The sequence below is a fragment of the Macrosteles quadrilineatus genome, unplaced genomic scaffold (genome assembly GCF_028750875.1).
Source record: "Macrosteles quadrilineatus isolate MER2022 unplaced genomic scaffold, UCM_ALF_1.0 Scaffold_2__2_contigs__length_208266976, whole genome shotgun sequence".
Taxonomy (NCBI): domain Eukaryota; kingdom Metazoa; phylum Arthropoda; class Insecta; order Hemiptera; family Cicadellidae; genus Macrosteles; species Macrosteles quadrilineatus.
The window spans coordinates 77,950,411-77,971,104 of NW_026542595.1; the positions used below are offsets into that span (position 1 = coordinate 77,950,411).

At 39.3% G+C, this 20,694-nt stretch overlaps 1 protein-coding gene across 1 annotated transcript; it reads right to left on the minus strand.

The window, feature by feature from the left end:
* Positions 1 to 16,972: 16,972 nt before the first annotated feature.
* On the minus strand, positions 16,973 to 20,147 carry LOC128984456 (putative glycogen synthase kinase-3 homolog). Its single transcript, XM_054403777.1, has 4 exons — positions 20,010 to 20,147; positions 18,449 to 18,554; positions 17,835 to 18,022; positions 16,973 to 17,071 (listed from the first exon to the last, which is right to left on the minus strand). Exons 1-4 carry the CDS (start codon positions 20,145 to 20,147, stop codon positions 16,973 to 16,975), a joined length of 531 nt encoding a protein of 176 aa, XP_054259752.1.
* Positions 20,148 to 20,694: the final 547 nt, after the last annotated feature.

Below are 20,694 nucleotides of genomic sequence, written 5' to 3' on the forward strand. Positions count from 1 at the left end.
CTACCGTACTAGGCCAGTTTAACTCACCCTCGTCGTCAAGCCGCACAGTAAGAATTCTTAGTTTCTTGGCTATCCCCATGAAGTCAATGAAATCCGTACTTTCGAAGCTATCGACCAAATATGGTTGTTTCCTGCGAGCAAGGCGTATGATTGAATTAAATTGTGATGGTACATAAACATTACCAGCTATACTTAATGCTGAGGCTATCTCACTTTGGGACGAATCCCTTTCATTGTGGCCATGATAAGCCACAAATAAAAGTAGAGAATAGTAAACTCCTTTCTTCTTCTTGGCACCGTCTTGCACCATACCTATTACAGGCCGCATTTTGACAGGTGGGTCCAATTGTCCTTTCACCTTTTTCAGTCCCTCGCTGAGCTTTTTCACCTTTTTTCTGCTCCTCCCATCATAAGGCTTTCCAATTTCACGAAGCTTTTTTATTTTTGATGTCTCTCCATTCAGAGGGATCTGCATTTCGTCTTCTCTTCCTTTTTAATTGACCTAACCCTGTTTCGACATTAGTGTCGTTGTTTAAACCAACAGTTTCTTCTCCTGGTTGATCTTGGCCATACTAATCTGGAATACAATCTGGGTCTGGTTCTTATTCTGGTTGATCATGGCCATCTTCTTATGGAATGTAATCTGGATGGGTTATCTTTTTACCTAGGACTATCACTATTCAAGAAACGCAGAACTTTTTCAGCTTGAGCTGTGTTATAAGAACCTCTAGTTAAACAACGTTGTCCACTTCCGCTGCAAACCTAAAGTCTGTTCTGCTGAAAACCTTCGACCACATACTTTACAAATCCAATCGTCGTCTTTATCCTTAATTTGTCTTTTTGTAGTTTTAGTTTTCATCTGGCTCTTTCCTTTCTTTTCTTCTCTAATTCTGTTCTGAATGTGGTTGACTAGGACATAAATAGACGGCAGTTTTGTCACAATACACAATCCTATAATTGGAGTTCCCTCTCACACGAGCGCATATAATAGAAATGGTGCTGTGATTTAAATTGCAATTGCAATGTGACTCACGGACTTGACGGATGACATTCCGAACTGCAGCTTCGGAAGCTCGAGCTACTTCGTCGATCTGTTCGTCAGTCATGAAATCTGGCACTTCCTGCTGGTTGGGGGGTACTGGAGGGTTGGACGGATCGGCTGGTTGATTGACTGATCATGATGGTGCTGCGACAGCAGCGTTGGCACCACGGGCGGAGGGATTCGCCGTGGTCCTAAGTTCTTCTGATAAAGAGTCATCCTGAAAGTGAACAACAGGATTACACATAGGAATTGAATCGAATTTAAATTTGAATCACGTATTAATGAAACTCCTCTCCTATTACCGGATCCGGAAGAGTGGGTTTGGGGTCGTCTGGGAGCACCGGTCATGTCAACATACATCCTCCTAATAAGATCATATGAGAAGTAATGATTGGATTGATTTGCATATTCCCAACAGCGGTTAAATTCGGAAATTTGGAATTCCGTACATTTGGAATTCCGTACATTTGCACTTCCTCAACATTTGACTTTGAGAAGTTGACTATCAGACGTAAGTCAGATAGGCCTAAAATTATGTCTGATTGAAATAGCATTTTTTTAATTATCGTTACCCTACACCCTAATATGATGAAGGCTTGTTTGTTTATCTGTTGTTTAGTCGTGCTAAAATTTTTAAACTAATGTTAAATCAAAACATGTTAACATCTCTCTATAAAGTGTGTTATGGTAAATTAACCTGTTGTGTTTCTGGACTGAACATGTTGTTATTTAAGTCACACATGTAAGACGGAAGTAAGTTCCGCTTTCCTTGTTGTCTTTTCATAAGTCTTTCAACAACCACTCAACCATTACATTCTTTGACTTCTTAGGGAGTTTGTCTTCCTGTTCTTAATAATACGGAGCATTGTCAATGACTGTGACTGAATTTGGAGGTAAATTTACCAATACACGTTCCCTAATCCATTTTTCAAAGTTGGAAAAATTCATTTGGTCATGATAGTCTCCTTTGGCACTGTTTGCCTTATAAATAAACCGACCCCAATGTAAAAAACCTTCGTTTGACCCAATGTCTAAGACAATCACGCAGTTTGACGTGTTCATATCAGATAACACAGCATCGACGTCTACGCCAACATTTCTGGAATCTTAAATTACTGTCTCCCCAAGTTTCGTCCAGATGGAAAATGTTCCTTTTTTGTTCCCTTGTTCCTTTTGTTCTCTTCTCTCGCAAATACAATTAAACATCTAATGTCATGTCTTTCAATCAAACGTTGTATTTTGTAACCACATTTCTTCTACTTGAACCCCATAGGACCATAGCTTGGATTTGAGGGGCGGAAAGGGAAGGGGGACCTCTTCATGGCAGTTTCTGTTTTTGAGTTATTCTTATTCTTTAATTCTTCATTTCATTCTTAACAATTTGGCTCAAGTCCCATAAATCTAAGATTTGCTTTTTGTTTAAGTTACTAGAGCCGTTACTATTTTCTTAAAATTTTTCTCCGACGCTGCCTTTTTGGGGCATCTTCGTCTGAAGACTTGGCTGCCCGCTTTAGGTCCCTCTTAGTTGGTTGGTTGGTTGGTTGGTGTTCAAATAATGAACTCAGAGTCACGCTTATGCTCGTACTCACCCTCATCATATAACTCGTCAAATTCAATACCCGTTTGCTGTGTCAGTTTGCGACGTATTCTAGGCCTACTTGTAGCATCAGCTTGCGCCGACGTACAGGGAACAGGATCGTCAGTCAATATTCGTATGCTGTACCAGTTTGCGATAAATAGGCCTACTTCTCACATCAGCTTGCGCCATAGAGTGAACGGGGGGGGGGGGGGGTTCATCCACCACGGGGGAGGGGTCAACCACAGGTAGGGGGTCGTCAACCATATCACAGCACGCATCTGAATCTGCGACATCTAAATCGATGGGGCCGACCTGGACCTGGATAGAGCTAGGGCCTGAGGTTAGGCCTACCGCATCTGAGTGTGCTATTATTGAGGGTGAACCCACTGATCGTACATCCCACGGGAGTGTTAGGCCTACTCACTACACTCTCTTCATCTTCATCACTGGATTAAAAAAGGAAATGACGGATCCCAGAACTATTCATATTGCTGATGGCACTACAGTCAAACACTACTAATAATCACATATTTCACAATAAAATGTGCACTATTTGTGTATTCCACCGATACACAGTAACCGTCTACAGTAACAGTAGGTACACAAATATACACATTTTATAAAGACAACACTCACAAACAATTTTATCACATTTACAACTTAAACAAACAAAAGAGTACACCGCAACAAACACTATGTCATCGAGAGTACAGGTTATAAATACAAAACCAGGGATGACTTCACGATACTCGCAAATCAAATTTTCTCATCGCCCAGGTTTGCAACTGATATAACCTTACAGGCTGCTTATTCCTCTTTCTGCCAGTATATATATATATATAAATATATATTACTTGGAAAATAAATTATTTATACAGGAAATACGATTGTTTTCCATTGGTCCGTTTGCGATTTCTTGTTCAAAAAAACCCCGGGTCAACTAATTTTGGCAGAAGACAGTTGTAGTAAAATTTTCTTAACTTTGGAAACACAGTGTTCCCAAATAATGTTTTTTTGAAATATTTTTAATAGTTTTGTTCCTTTTAGGGTCCATAACACAAATTAACAAAAATCATGCCCAGGAACTCGTGAGTTTTACTGGTAGAAGAATTAATGCTTCCTATTGACGTTTCCAACTTCACCCTTAGGCACTGTCCAAAAAGTAAACTTCTTGTTTTTTTATGGCTTAATCTGGAGTCATATCTTGAGCTGATAACGGAAATTTGATCTCAACTGTTGCATTATCTTTGACTAAGCCGTCAGGACTTACTCCAAGGTAGCAGTGGTCTTTGTTTATGAAAAGGCCACATTTATCCACCTTTTCACCTAAAATACTCTCTAACTCTTTTCGAGCAACATCTTCGTTTTTTCTTCCATTGCCTCGCGGTCCACGGAGTTGTATAGAATCTGCTTTACTAAGGATTCACAACCAGTCGTGTTATTAATTACTGTTCTTAGTAATCAGCTGAAGTATTTATTTACTTGTTGTTTGTATTAGAGATTTGTTTACCTTTCCAGCTATGTAACAATTTAAGTTTATTAAAGCCTTATTTTCTAAAAAGGTTCAGTTATTCACAACAAATTTAATAAACTTAAATTTATTAAGATAATTACATAATCAAAATCGAAATGGAAAGACTTTAAAAACCAGACAGGTTCGATATTATTCCTGAAAATCCTTCTGCAAGTAGAGCATTCAAACACTGGTTCAGGAAATTTTCATATCTGACTCAGAAGTTACTGAAGAGGGGAAACTTAACGTCTTGATTAATTTTCTTTCTTACAATGTCTACGAGTATATTTCTGAATGTTCCACGTTTAAGTCAGCAGTTAAAATTTTGCAAACTATTTATAATCCTAAGAAGAATGAAATTTATGCTTGACACATTCTAGCAAACCGCAAGCAGAAGAAAGAAGAAAACATAGACAAGTATCTACAAGAGCTTAAACTTCTAAGTAAGGATTGCAATTTTCGTGCAATAGATGGAAATACTTATCGAGATGAAGCCGTTAGAGATGCCTTTATAAGTGGAATTATGAACCCCCATGTTTGATATTCTTTGTCAAATTATCATATTGCTTGTTTCCTCTATAACATTTGTGTTATGCTGATTTAATTAACATCTGTTATATTCATTGGTTCTTCGAAATATACACAATTTACAGTCCACAAAGCTCTTTAGTCATTTTTTATTATAAGTTTATTTTCAACCTTTAATTCAACGCAACGCAGATACCCAACATTTTGGTCCTTCGAGCCGGATTGCTGAGGCCAGTTCACCCGCCAAGTGGTAAGTACCATAGAACACCATCTGATCAGACATCGCACTGCGGAACCAGAATTCGTCGATGTCGCCTGCAATGGTGGAATTGCCTTCACCATCAACTGCAATGCGCAAGTTCTCAGAATGGCTAGATGTTAGAACACTTTCATTCCCGTGTTCGAGTTCGGAGGCATGCAATTGAGTAAACCACTTCTCCCTGCTTCCTCTTAGGTCGGTGGCAGTCTCTATCCAGTTCTTGACAGCGTACAGATCATTACGTAGGTCCTCAGGACCGTACGCGGCAGGAGTGACAGCATCGGGATTTGTAAGCAACGTGTTCACAAACACGGCTCCCGGGATGGAATTTTTGTTTACAAAGTTCCGCCGGACATCAACAGGTACCTGGCGGTCACTCAAACGTTCAACCGTCTGCCGTAAGTTGGTGAGGTAAACAACCTCAGGCACAGGCACTAATCTTCGCCTGTTGTCGCATTGCTGCGCTGGAAACAGAGGCACAAATTGCACGTCATCATATTTGAAGATTGAAATACAGCGCAAAAGTGCTCCGACCTGTTGTGTGCATGGATTCATGCTGGTAATGACGTTCTTATATGGTTCAAATGGAGCAGGATCGTACCATACATCTCGATCATCAAGTTTACTAATCATGCGGTTATCAAACACTCTCTTTTCGACTAATGCCAACAACACACGGTACATTTGGAACATGGACATCTGTTGTAACCTAGGTGCATTGGCGGGTGGTGCGGTGACTCTGTTGTAAGTTGTGACGGTAGAAATTCCGACGGCACGAGTAGACACTGGTATGCCAACGTTTCTTGAGGTGTTTTCATATGCTTTGGCTTTCAAGACTTCATCCATTGATTCAAAGCCACAAAGCAACGATTTCTTGAGGTCAGTCTGATATGTGGCGAGGACCTCAGCGCCCTTGACCATCCTAAACTTCTCCTCCTTCTCCTTCTTGTAAGTTTTGGTCGAAAGGGACTTATTTCTTGAGGGCTGACCACCTCGCGGTGGGCCCGGTTGTGCTCCTGAATGAAAAGCATTTGTCCGATCCAGGTAAGGTTCTATAAACCTTCTTTGGCTCCCCCCTCTTGCAATTTGATTGCCGTAATCTCGATACATGGTGTAGCGCAAAAGCTTGACCAGAAACCCAGTCAAAAACTGTTGTAAAAGGCGTTGGATAACCTTGCTTGGTTGATTTCCGCCTGCCATCAAACACTTCTGGATACAGATCAGCACCTATTAGGAATTCAATTTCACCTGGAACATCAAAGTGAGGGTCGGCTAGATCAAGGTCTTTGTAAACATGCTTAATGTCCTTAGGCAATGTTTGAGAGGGAAGTTGAGTAGTAATACAGTCAAGTATTACAGCATTAGTTTGTAGGCAAGGATGATTCTTGAATCGAGGTTTAATGTGACAATTAACTACTCCTAGAGATGAATTAGTTGTTGATTTAGAAATTCCAATGATTGGAGTGTAGCATAGTGAGACAGGTAATGATAACTTACGAGAGCATTCTTGAGTGATAAATGACATTTGACTCCCTGGATCACATAGAGCTCGTACAGTGTGGTAGTTTCCTGCAGAATCTCTTATCTGGATAGCAGCGGTGCCAAGAAGAGTGGTGGTGCGGTGACTGTGTGAGGCTGTGTGAGCTGATGTAGAACTCTCAGGTAAGGTAGATTGCTTGACAGTTGTAGTCAATAGCGGTGCAGAAGAAGGCAGCGTGACTTGCGGTGATTCATGAAGCATAGTATGATGATTTCTAGAACATTTCTTACATAAAACGTTAGATGAACAAGCTTTAGAAGTATGTCCATGAGATAGGCAATTAAAGCAAGCTTGTTTACTTTTTATGGAGTTTTTTCGTTCATTTACAGATAAAGCTTGAAAATTATAGCATTTATAGATAGAATGATCTTCATTACAAAACAAACACTGGCGCTTAGTGTTTCTTTGTTGTAGATTGGTTGAGACATAAGAATGTCGAGCAGAAGAGAGAGGTGTAGCAGTTGCACCTTTGTTGTTTACATACCTTGTACTTTGACCTACTTAAGGCTTATATGAAACTCCAGAGGAGGTAGAATCTTTGATTGATAGGGTTGCCGCTTCCAAGGACTTACAGTGATCTTTTAAGAAGTTGATTAAGGTGTGCAGTGTAGGAAACTCCATACCAGAAAATTTCCTTTCAAATAGTTGACGAGTATGTTTGTCTATTTTTTGCAAAATAATGTGACAAAGGATGTAATCACCGTAGTCTTCAGGGAAATCCATGGCCTTAAAGGCAGATGTATTTTCAGATATCAAATCAATGAACGGTCTTAGTGATTTACTGGATTCGTTAATCAAATTTTGCGCATTGAGAATTTCATCGAGGTAACATGACGCTAGGAAACGTTTGTTATCATAGCGTTCTTTTAACTGATTCCAGATTATTATGTAGTTGTGTGCTGTTAGAGGCAGGGTCTTAACCATTGATAGTGGTTCTAAATTTAAACAAGAAACGAGATAGTGGAATTTTTCAATTTCAGTTAGGGAGTGATTTTCATGAATTAGAGAACTAAACATGTCTTTGAAATGAGGCCATTCTTTAAGATTTCGAGAAAATTTAGGCAAGTCAATTTTAGGTACCGGTAGTTTAACCGGTAAGTTTAGTGACAGTTTGAATGAGATTGTTAGTTGATGTAGACTGGCATCTCTTATGGGTCCCTAAAATATGGAAATACATAGACTCAATTTCTTCGATAGATGCTTGTTCATTTAGTATTTCTTCATCTAGCTTTAATGTAATCAAAATTTCTAGAATTTCATTTTGATATTGATTGAGATATTGATAATCAGATTTTAATTCGACAAACCTAACTTGAAACTCGGTACTATCATCAGATTCAATAACGTGATCTACACTCAATTTATACAAAGTAGTTATTCTTTGAACAACTTTAGCCTTTTTCAATCGAAGAAGTTTCAATGCATTTTCATTGTTAATACTCATTTTCAATTGAAGATTGATTATTCCATATAACTTGAAACAATGAGAATCCAAATTTAGGTAGTAAGGGTTGCTAGAAATTTAGTCTATAAAACTCACCAAATCTTCTTTTTGTAATAATTTACCATAGGTAATAAATTCTTGACACACCATATTCGATGAAATGTTTAGCTTCGGGATGGTCGTATACCTCTGCACTACGTGGGCGTTTGGAGTGAACAAGAGATTGTTCGAAGAATGATTGATAAGTCAAACTGTCAAATATGGGATCAAGAGGTCTATTGAAGTACAGTAAAAAATTAAAGCTAGCTTGTAGAGTTTGGTCACCCAAGTTGGTCGGATGGAATGTTACTGACTGCTTTCCCTCAAGTTGTACAGGAAGGCACTCTACTGTTGGCTCGGACTTTGATATCGGGAAGTCTAAAAGCCGTCAGCACGCGTCACTAGCACCCACCAGGATCCGCTTTGTCACATAGTGCTGTACTTCATCTTCTTGCTGTCCTAAGGGTGTTACAGTAACATTCTGCAGCGATCCACCCTTCATCAGGTACTTGAATAAATACTTAACAACTTTTCGTGTTGAAGCTATCTCTAAATTGATATGTGCTTCGTATTTCAGAAGTAGTGCAGAGTTATATGGGACAACCCAGCCATCATGAACAGTGACAACTCAGCCATCATGAACAGTGACAACTCAGCCATCATGAACAGTGACAACCCTGCCATCATGAACAGTGACAACCCTGCCATCATGAACAGTGACAGACTTTCTCCTCGACGTTATAACTCCTTTGTTCTCGTAGTTCCGATTGTATTGAACAAACCCTCTTTCATCAATATAAGTAGATTGGCACGCAGGTTTCGAAAGAATTTGGAACAGCAACCTTAATCCGAGTCCGAACAAGGAAAGTCAGTCCTGAATCTGTACCACATGGTCCATGGATCATGTGTCTCAGAACTAATTCTCTTAGTCTACCTCCAGCCTCCTCCTCCGAAGGAATGTTAGATCGAATGACTGAGTCAATGTCAGCAGCCTGAACCGGTCCATCGCCGTCAATCTTAAATACAATGTGGGCTTGTGGAAGGCCCCGCATTTGCATTTCAATGACATGCACGATGTACACGAACCGCCCAAACATTGCTCCACTACGTAGATCTAGGAGAAGTTCTAGGAGTTTGATGTAGAAGACTCTAAAGGGTCGTATTAGGGTCGCTGCGGTCACTGTTCCTGTGACAAGCCTTCTTGTTTTCTTCCCACGTCGCACTATATGTAAACGTGATGAAGAAAGTAGGGAGCCCAAGGCGAGAAACAAGGGCCATTGTGTTAAAGCAACGTAGCTTCGGTACCTTGGACCCCCTGTAATTGAACTGGGAAGATAAACTTTACTCGGCTGTACTCCACCCTCCCTTCGGATCGTTTCGTCATTTGCAATGTCGTTTGAAATCTGTCTCGTTGGCTGATTACTACTACGTCTAGCTGTCTCCAGTTCGTCCAATGGCCCTATCCGCATGGCATTTTAGCTGACCTGGTTTGATTGTATTTAATGAAATTCAACCTCTTCTCTTCGAATCTTGCGAACATCTCGACCTGCCAAGCTTGGAGATAGTCGGCCGATGTGAGAAAAACGAGGATCAGATAACAAAAGACAACGTGCGGAGTTATACTGGGATAACTTGTTATTGAAGTTATCGAGGCGACCTATATGCCAGTCCAAAGTGCTATCTGGATAGAGCAATGGGTACTGGAAAGGCTCCATGAGGGGACTAAAAAGATTTATAGAAGTTGATTTAGGAGACCCTACTTTCCAAATTGTCAATTTCCTTGGTTCATGAGCAGTCTCGTCGGTACTGAACACTGCATGTACCTCGACGCCAGTCTGTCCGTCGCCTAAGACCGGGCCGTGAGCGGCTCTGCTTGTGACTTCGAAGTCTAAGTGGGCATTGATAGCTGGATCATTATCCAAAAGACGATAGTTAATAATGAACGGGTTTTCACGAAAAAGAAATTCAGAAATAGAGTCAACTATACCAGCATCTAGGGAACTGCCAGAGGCAATATTTCTCCTCTCTTCACCGTCATCAATGTACAATCGCGATATATTTACAAACTGGACGACCACAGCTTTAGTAGTATACTTTTGGTAAGGAGCGACCAGATTATAAATTTGATGGTACATCCTACCTTCTATTTTGAAAAAAGACAATCCGCTGGGATGACGGTACCCGCCTGACACTTCAAGAGCACAAAAGGCAAAGAGATCGTTATAGGCTCGAGCTCTCCCAAGAAAGCAACGATCGGAGTAGAAGCCCTCTTGAAGTGCAGGTAAATTAAGAACATTGTAGGCTCCTCGACCACAACACCACTTATTTCGATTTTTCTCTTCTTCAAATAACCGAGCACTAGAATGAGGGCATTTGAAAACATCATCACTCCAAAGGCTCGTGTTTACTAATTTATACGGTGTGATATGATTTAACAAGTCCCAACATCCCATTTGGCCGTGATTGAAAATATTCCTAGCAAGGGTTATATGCAAATAGCGAGCTCAATAAGCTTAGGATTTTTTAGTCGGAAAATTTGAACTCTTTCGCGTGATGCTCCAGGATGGCTTTGACTGTAACGCCCTACAGCCGCCCTGTTAACCTCCGGGTGAGATTGGCTGTATATATGAACAGCCTCCCTATGGTCCTCCGGGTGAGATTGGCTGTATATATGAACAGCCTCCCTATAGACCTCCGGGTGAGATTGGCTGTATATATGAACAGCCTCCCTATAGACCTCCGGGTGAGTTTGGCTGTAACGCCCTACAGCCTCCCTATAGACCTCCGGGTGAGATTGGCTGTATATATGGTGAGTTTCTGTATATTTTTCTTTCCTGCGGCACCTTGTTCTTCCTTCGTTGTAGGCAACCATTAAAGACGCCCCTGTTTATTTATTTATTTATTTATTTTTTCCTGCCTAGATCTTTAGGGGATTTTTGGAGATTTGGGAGGGATTTATATTTTCTCAGAGGGGAAATGAGAACCACCGGATTCAATGTATTTAATTTAGAATCATTGAGAAAATCTGGACTATGGCACTCAGAAGGAGGTTCATTGATGTTGAGAAAATAAGGGCTAGGACAATCAGGAACAGGTTCATTCATAGAATAGTTAATAAATTCAGAGCTAGGGCAATGAGGGGTAGGAGTAAAATTCAAACTGGGGAGTGGTGTGATAACAGGGTTGAACACAAAGTCAAGGGAAGCGGATGCGACATGGCTATTGAATTTCAATTCTGTTATCGAATATTGACGTGCATGGGCTTCATACACTACGTTACATAGCAGTAGGGACGCTAAAGACATGTAGCTATCACACGCAAACAGTCGAGCCAAGTTGTTGCCCCTGATACCGATGACATGCTGACGCTGTTCATTTACTGCATGTGGATCAAACAAAAAGTATGTATCCTGGCTGCGCCAAAAGCCAACAGTCACGTTTAGTCCAGTAAATAAAAATCCGTTATTCACAGTAGCTCCTACAAACAATAGCTCTAGCTCACATGCCAGCTCTACGATGCTATCATTTAATAAATCACGAGTCACTGGGTACAAAGCGTCATATACGTAAGACAAATCAACATGGACTTGATTCCCAGCAACCGTAATCTCGTGTGGAATTTCATCAGGGAACAAAAACTTATTGCCACCAACACAATCCTCACTACGCAATGACCTATACAAAGTATCACCACTTATGAGTATGGAGTCAATTGCAGAAGTAGAGAATTCATTTCCAAGAGACTTCCAAGCGGTGGCACAGGTAGAGTTTGCCACACATCGGGCGTTTCTGCTGTAGGTAAACCTCGAATCACCTTGATGAACCTTGACGTAACCTACTCAGGATTAGGTTAACAAATTTCCCTGGGCTTATAAGACAAAACAACTAAATATAAATGGTTGAACTAAAATGCAGCTACTCAACAAGTAAAACTAATGCTCGATTTTCACCTGACAAGAAATAAAGACCTCTAACTACTAATTCTATAGATGGATAAATTAAAAGCCAGCTACTCAAAAACTAATCCTAATAAATTATTAACTAACAAGAAATAAGACTACTGGCTACTAATTTTAGTAGCAGTCAGTAAAACAAAGTATAAATAAGAATATACAAAACGATAAAACAATTCAATTCACTAACAACGAGTTTTTCAAACAGTCAGTGAAAACCTCCAAACTAGAAAACAATAACTGACGCGCGAAAAAAAGCTGATAAATTCCCTAATAAAACCACACAGTACCTAAAAAACCACCTGTGGCCTGATTAGAAATATGAGATCGCTGAGGTGGCATATTAGGTGTTGATGGTTCAGACTGCATGTTATTAGAAGTTGGTGGTTCAGACTGCATGTTATTAGAAGTTGATGGTTGAGTGAGCGAGTCATCGGAAGTTAGGGTGTTTGGTTAGCCTAGATTGCTTTGCTGACTCATGTCATTGGTGTTGGTGTTACATTTTTGAGTTGGTTCCTTTGATTGGCTTTTCCTCTTATACCTCTCCAACTTTAATGTGTTTAGCATGTTTGAAGGGTGTTTTGGTCATTTAATTCAACATATTCCCTTACAATTTCAATGTCATCTCTTCTGGATAAGGCAAATCCCCCACTTTGACATAACTGATACATAATTAATAAGTTCATCTTCTTGTTTTCGGGAAAAGGCGGTCTACCTACCGCTACTTTTGTTATCACCTTTCAGCACTAGTTTACTAAAAGTACCAAAGTACTCTTACATATTTTAGATTTTATTGATACAGTTGCAATACATTTCTTTTCTATTTTAACCTCGTTAACTGCTTGTTCAAACACCTTCCGCGCATATTTCGGTTCTTTTTTTCTTATAATTTCGCACCATTTTAAATTTCTTCTTTATAACTTAACACTCATTATTAAACAAAACCTGAAACAAAATAAAAGGCATAAAAATAATGTCAACAAAATAATAAAATTGAGTAAACGAATCTGTCCTGTAATTGTCCCTCAAGTGTCCCAGAATAGCCCCCAAAACTGTCCCATAATTACCCCTCTGTTCTTTTATTTAATATGTCTATCTTACCATATAAAAATTATATGTGTGCAAAATTTATACATGTGTAGACGGAGAAAGTTTTCGGCATCAAACACGTAGAGTTTTACAAACAATTTTTTTCTACTGATGCTGATAAGATATTGATCTAATAATTATGGTTTCTTAATTATAAATTAATTAAAAATAACAGGTAACAAGTAGCTGGTAACTTGCGGTATCACGGTATGTCACTACTTTTTGGGCGGACATCACAGGAGGGGTGACGAAGCAGGGCGGAGAGGGGGCCATAATCCAGCGCCAGCCTAGTTGGAACATTCCTCTCCGCCAAGGCTGATGTGGTTCAGTCCATTTTCCTCCTCACGGGCCAGGTTGTTCCGAGGACGAAGTTCCAGCTGAAGTTCCAGCCACGGGAGGTTCTAAAGTCTCCACACCAGAGTTAGTGGGGGGTTTGACTCCACCAGGTTGTTTTTTGTTGGTTCCCGAGGACGAAGGTGCAGCCATTGAGCTTGGGGGGGGGGGGGGGTTTGGCCGTACCCTGCAGTCTCTCTACCTCTTTCTTCAACATTTCATTCTCAGCTATCAGCACATGGAGATTAAATAGTAGATTAAATAGTTTCTTATTCTATGACGGCCAACTTCTAACAGCCATTTGTCAATAATCTTTTTGTATGTACGTAGACTGCAAGGAGGGGGGATTTATTACTTAGTGGAAGTTGGGAGTAAATTATGTTTGCAAGATAATAAGAGGAGGTGCTGTTTATTGACTTCGTTGATCTAGGGGTAATAATTCCATGGTTAGTTGTTGATATGGTATTGTATTGATGTGTAATATGTCGGAACAAGAAATTTTTGTTTTTATGAATATACAAAATAATATTTTTTGTAAAGAGTTGAGGCATGTTAAGAGCTTTAAATTCATTAAACAAAATATCTGAGGGATAACGGCGATTTTTTTAGTGCTATCTTGATAATAGATTTTTGAATGATTTCAAGTGGCATTAAACATTTTGATAACATCCACCCCAAGCTAATTTCCAAAAAAAACCATCCTTAATTACTAACTGTAGAGTGTGAGCTACACAGGGTATAGCTTGGAACTCGGACCTCTCGAGTGCTGACGTGATGTCAGGTCCATTGTCCCTTACCACTGCGACCACTTTCTCTTTGATGTTCCAATCATTCAAAACTTTTAACAGAAAGTTTAAAAGATTAACTCCTGTATGGCTTACTTCAGGAAACGGGACTACTTCAAGACATTTGTGCAGTCTGGATCCATCATTAGTAAAAAAGTGGGCTGTCACCGCCATAAAATCCACCTGTGAAATATTCGTCCACATGTCGGTTGTTATTGCAACGTGCTTCACTTCCAACATGCTTCACTTCCAACATTTTTCGTTGCACTTTGCCAACCAGCTCCTCATACATCTCAGTGAGGATTTTGTTGGAAAACGTCTTTCTTGCAGGTATTGTGTAACGTGGTTCAAGGTGATTGATCAGGCGCTTAAAACCTTTATTTTCAACTATAGACACTGGTTGTTGGTCCAAACATATCATTTCAGCTACGAGTCTGTTAAGCTGCAGCGCCCTGCCATCTGTTGCCTTAAATTTTGCCATTCGGTCAGCCATAGTGGGCAAAGTTATCTGCTTTCTTGATTTGCTTAGTTTAATCTTTTTAGGATAGCTAGGTCCACGGGGAGATGTTGTAGATGAGGAAAGACTATCCGGTGTTGAAGGATCATTTATTGATTCAGAGTCAGACGGATGTGATGTTACAAATTGTTGCTGGGGGATTTCTAAATGTAGAGGTTCCTCATTTGTACTGGAGGCTAGATTTGACATAGGAACACTTTGTTCAGTTGGTGTCTCTAATGGGTATTGTGTCAAAGGCCTAGGCCTACCTGTATAAAATTGTACCAAACCTTGTGTTGAAGTTGACGGCTCACCAGGCTTTTGTCCAAAAGTGTCTAGAAGTGAGCTAGGCTTAGAACTAGGGGCATGAAACACACTAAACGCTGTAGCTGTAGCGCTGGGCTTCTGTAGAAAAGTGTCTGGAGTTGAATTAGGCCTAGAACCAGATGTATGAGACAGCTCACCGGGCTTCTTTAGAAAAGTGTCCATAGTTGAACTAGAACTAGTTGCATGAGAAGTTATTTTCCTCTCCAGGTCAATTTTGTGGGTTTTCAAGTGTTTTTTCAGATTGGATGTGCTTTTAGAGGCACCGCCACCTCTTGAAATAAGTTTACAACATAAGTTGCATTTGGCAAATTTATCGTTTGCTTCATCAATCTTAAAATACGACCAAACATGTGAAGACATTTTATCACTGGCACTTAAAAATAGTTTAAATATTAATCCATTATATTTAACTGTTCGTCACAGGGCATTAACCTAGATCAAATAAGTCAAAAATCTCTCAGATCGGCTAGAAAACACTTTCAAACTGAAACTAACCTACACTAGGCCTACAGCATAACAGCCGAACTAAACAGCTACAACTACAACAAACGCTACGATCACGCGCGATCCAAGAAAAGAAGAACTGATGTTTTTCACAGAGAAAATATGTATCTCGTCTGCTGACAGCCGGCTTTGGTTTTATACTATGCAGCCGCGTATGCCGACTACTCGATATAATTTGATACAACATTCTCCTAAAAGTTTGATTTACCCTTGGAAATTCATTGAGGATTAAAGTTAAAATTAATTTTGATTTATTTTTCATTCGTTCCCTATTAATTATGGTATGGAATTACCATACCATATGTAATTCAACAATTACACTTTTATATAGTAATTATGTGCCTATACCTATCTTACCTTCTTTCTCCATGTCATGTCCACAACTTCGGCATTTCGCCGCCTGCCGCCACAACAGACGACGACGCTAATAAATAAACAACTCGGCGACTTCTTAACAGAGAGAAACTAATATAATCTGAACTTTGAACAATTAATAATAAATCATGGTTAAGGGAAGGAAGATGGTAAATAAATAATAATGTTAGACTGATTTAAATATTTTTTTTTATTCATAATGGAAATCGTCATCTTGATCTCCATTTATTGCAGTTGACTCGGTCTTTTGTTCTGCATTCTTGTCTTGACGATGACGACAGCTGACGAAACTTTCAACTTAAAGAAAACTTACAATTCATTAATGAACGTACTAAAAATAAAAAGTACTAATAACATATTATTTTACTAACTATTTGCATATTTATTAAAAAAAGTTGTTAGTTACGGGTATATAATTACAACTGTTATAGATTTTACCGTATTTGTATTACGAAATTAACTTACGGGTATCAGTACTAGTACCGACATTTTGAAATCGGTTCTCGGTACCGGTTCTTTTCCAAAGAACCGGTGGTACCGAGAACCGACTTTAGGTACCGACACATCCCTAATTTCCATATTGCAATAAAGATTGTATTGTAGAGTTTGTAAATATGATTATTTGCCAAAAAAGACATTCTCGCTCAGTGTGATGAACAGCAATTTTCATCATACTGTGGAAATAACCTCCCAATAGTTTCGAAATTAGAACACATAATGTCAGGTCATGCAAAGTTTACATTTCTGTTGTTTACAGGCACAAACTTAAAAATATACCATATGCATTTTTTCTGTTCTCCGTGTTAAGTAACCGGAAAAGGGTGATTTTGCTGATGTTTCAGAGAACTATAATCGGCTATAATCAACTGTCCGTATGATAATGAAATTATAGTTTTCATCACTAGGAGCGAAAGAGGCTGTTTCTTGGCACGGAATCGTATTTTACAAGCTAGGCGCAGCCTACTATGAAAATACGATCCGATTAACAAAATTAAGTTTACGAAACGTATGACGAAAGATATGGGAAAATGGTATGCACGTATATGATATTTATCCGTTCAGTTCTCAAATTAAAATAGTATGGAAACATCTTACTATTAGAAATTTCCGGAGACTTGGCATATAAATTCCAAAAGATTGGCCTAAGACAATCACTAAGACCACACTTACCCGTACGTCAAGGCACCGTTGGCAGCCTCTGGTGCAATATACCCCGGGGTGAAAGCGCACCTCCGGTTAGGCGCTGCGCTGCCGAGGCGGGTGATCTGAAACAGAGGGGAAAAAGTGTCATTATAACAATATTTTGGACGATAGTTAAAAACTTAGTCAAACCTAGTGTTTTATCGAACCTTGTACAGAGGGCAATGCGGTTAATTGCAATAGCGTTACAGGAATACATTACATCTACTTCTGACATCATTCGAGCCGATCGACGGCACACGTAAGTTATTCTCACACAAACTCAGCTAAGGGGCTATATAACAAGGATAATAAATATGAAATATTCTTTTTTAATAAAATATTATATCACAAAACCAATTAATTTACAGTCAAATTTAACGTTTGTCAATTTAAAAGATTGCGTGGGTGGTTCCGTATATATAACATAAAACATATTTTTATACGAGATAAATAATTTCTACGCATGTTGTTGGTTGTGTTAATGTGTGCTTTGACTTCAAACACATATAAACTCAAATTCCAACGTGGTTTACTCACACGGTTGTAGGATATTTATTGAAATACAATTGAACTGAATTACGGTATTTCCATGGGAAAACCCAGACTTGAAACTCTAATCCAAACAGGGTTGAATTCAAAGTTTGTTGAGTAGGAACTTAATTTATGTGAAATATTATATTCTAATTTTTAGCTATGTTCGTTTTTCACCATGCTCGCTGCGTTGAATTTACCTCGATTGTTAATTGGTGAAGTCGAAATGTTATTAACATTTTAGTACGTTGTTGTTTTGTTAATGTAGTATGTGGTACACACAGTATTTAATCGACTTTAAAGATGAACACTTACGGGGTAGGCCAATCCGAAATCGCACAACTTCCGTTTTTGGCCTTCGGCGAAGAAGAGGAAGTTGTCCGGCTTGGGGTCATTGTGCAGATAGCCCAGGGCGTGGACCTGGTCCAGCGCCCTCGCCTGCCCCACCACCATGGTCCTCAGCAGTTGGCAGTTGGACGTCACGACGTACAATGGCTTCACCACTGTAAATGGAAAACAGAATAACAGAAACAATTATACGAATAAAATTTTATTGGTAGTAACGGTAAACATTTATAATTGCAGTCAAATATTTTGATTTTTGCTACTGGATTTAAGTCGTAGCGATTTTAAATATCATTAAATCTAGCCAAATCTTCAGATAAGATAATAAAGAAGATAAATCTTCTGATAATCGAGCCCGATTTTTTAAGTAATTTACTAAAAAAAAATGCTAAAATATACACTTCTATTTTGTATTTACATACAGTAATGTGGTAAGTAGATTAATATATCCTGTAGTTTTGAACAGGTCGCGTGAATCACCGTCAGACCCAAACGTCCGGATACTTACAGAATCGTAAAAAAATTTTTGTATGACCTATATTGTTTATTTTTATTTTAAGTTTTTAAATACCTGTACGTCGCGCATTCCATTACGAGATACCCCGAGGCGTCCAGGTTTTGATTGATAAAGTTGTACCCAAGGATTCGAACAACCCCGTCCATCTTCTTGGCCTCCGCCAACAGGAGGATCTGAAAAGACCATTTCATGACATAGAGTCATAACGGGTCACACATAATATGGAAAACTAATTTTGTTGTGCATCGCCCCTGAGTACTAAACGATAAGCTACTCTACTCTGAAAGAAGGCAAAATATGCAATTTATCGACTTTGACTATAAATCGAGGAGTACGCAAAAGCGATGGCCAAAAATGGTATCCCTTTTGTATCGAAAACCTGTTAACTAAAACACATGCTTACCCTTTTTTCGTTTTCATGGGTCTCACGACACCACTGTGTTTTTCTGGATTGTCGCTTTACCGCCACATCCATCCCGGTACTCGTGGCCAATTAGACCACCGCCCCATAGCCTCCAACGTCTAGGACGGTGGCCGCCTTGTTCAACCTGAACAACCGGACCAGTCGTTCTACTTCTTGTTCAGTGATTTCTGAAAATAAAATTTCCTTTGTCAATAACTATCAACATACACGAAATAATTGTAAATAAAAAAGAATACAAACAACCACACTAGCACTAACTAACTTAAACACTACAACTATGTTCGTATGTTTGGATAATATAATTTAGATGTTTATGGGACGCGGTGTAAGTTGTAGTGAATGATATGGCGTAGGCCTACCATGGTATAATCATCGGCAAGAGCCGACCCCTCGCACCGTCCCCAGACGAACCACTATTGGAAGCGTGTCCCCCATAGTGACAGTGCGAGTGGTCACCCCACAACCCTAACTATAAATGAAAGGCCGTGGGTGAATTACAAGACAATCAAATTGTGAACAAAGCCTATAATGTCTCAGAATTCAACAAATAACAACAAACAACAATCATTTCCTCTATCCAAAGAATTTATATTAAATCTCTTAAAAAGCTTAATCAAAATTTAAATAAAAAAAAATTAATCTACCCTTCTGAATTTACAATACTTTCTGGTACCAGTGACTGAGAAAATTAGGCCTAACTAAAAATTAAATAGGATGGTAACTGCAATATTAAACTTTGAATAAATTAACAAATAAATAAATAACGATTAAAATAAATAACAATGACTACTAAAAATAAATAACGAAGGATAATTCATTTTGGGGGCCCCTTTGAATATAGTCTTTCAAAAATTGTTCATAAATTTACACAGTTTTAATCAAGTCGGGGGGAAGTATCCTGTTGATGCGTGAAAAAACAAAGGATACTTTGCGAAGCTTATTTCTTATATAAGTTATATGGTAATTCCATTTTAGGCGGTTGTTAAAGATGATGCCCAGATATTTGTTTTCAGTTACTCTCTTAATGCACTCACACAACACGCATTCATACAGCTTTGCACTCCCGCACGTGTGCAAACGCAGATACAGGCCGACCGGGTCGTGGTCGGCTCTCACAAACACTGGCGTTTGAGTATATTTGTTTTTGGATATATATTGGAGGTCTAGCGGTAATCAAGCGAGGACTGATAACCGTAACAATTACCTTGGTACCGTTCACAAGTACGTTGTCGATATTCAAATTTCTCATAATGAGGCAAACGGAGCCGATCTTGATTCGCAGGACATGGTCCGGCACACCCTTGCCGGTGGCCTGGTTCAGCAAGTGTACATCAATATCCATGCCGTCATCGTTCTCCTTTTTCACACTATCGGCGCTTCTCAACTCATGTACAATACCGCTTGAAGTATTAAGAACAATGTCATGTATTTCGTACGTTAATGTTCTGCTCGCCTAGCCGTAAGTTCGGGGTTATTCAGGTCATGATCAGGGAAAATAAAAGTTATGAGATCAGACGGGGAAGTAAAATATCGAATGCTAGACAAATGTATTAAACTGCTACTGTCTCTGTCCTCACCAAACACAACAGTACTGACAGTTCCATTGCCTACTTCAAGCAAGGATTTGGAGTATGCAGTGGAATTACTAGTTCTGTGAGGTGTCGAGAGAAAAAAATCTTGAAACTTGACCAAAGATACGACGCATGGAGCGATACGCAGGCTATATCAGCCGTCGTACGAGCTCTGGGTACAATGGGCGGGGGGTTTCCTAACATACAGCTAAACCTAGTCAGTGGCATTATTTTGCTAATAAAAGGGTCGTTCAGATCTATGGCAGATGACCAGTAATCACGATAACTAGGGAGGCGTTTTATGCCCATCAAGATATT

Coding starts and splice junctions, on each gene's coding strand:
- LOC128984456 (XM_054403777.1), bottom strand. CDS start 20,147: ATGGATATTGATGTACACTTGCTGAACCAGGCCACCGGCAAGGGTGTG. Junction 18,023..18,448: donor GGGGTATCTCGTAATGGAAT/GCGCGACGTACA, acceptor TTCCATTTACAG/TGGTGAAGCCATTGTACGTC. Junction 17,072..17,834: donor ATTTCGGATTGGCCTACCCC/GTAAGTGTTCAT, acceptor CCTCTGTTTCAG/ATCACCCGCCTCGGCAGCGC.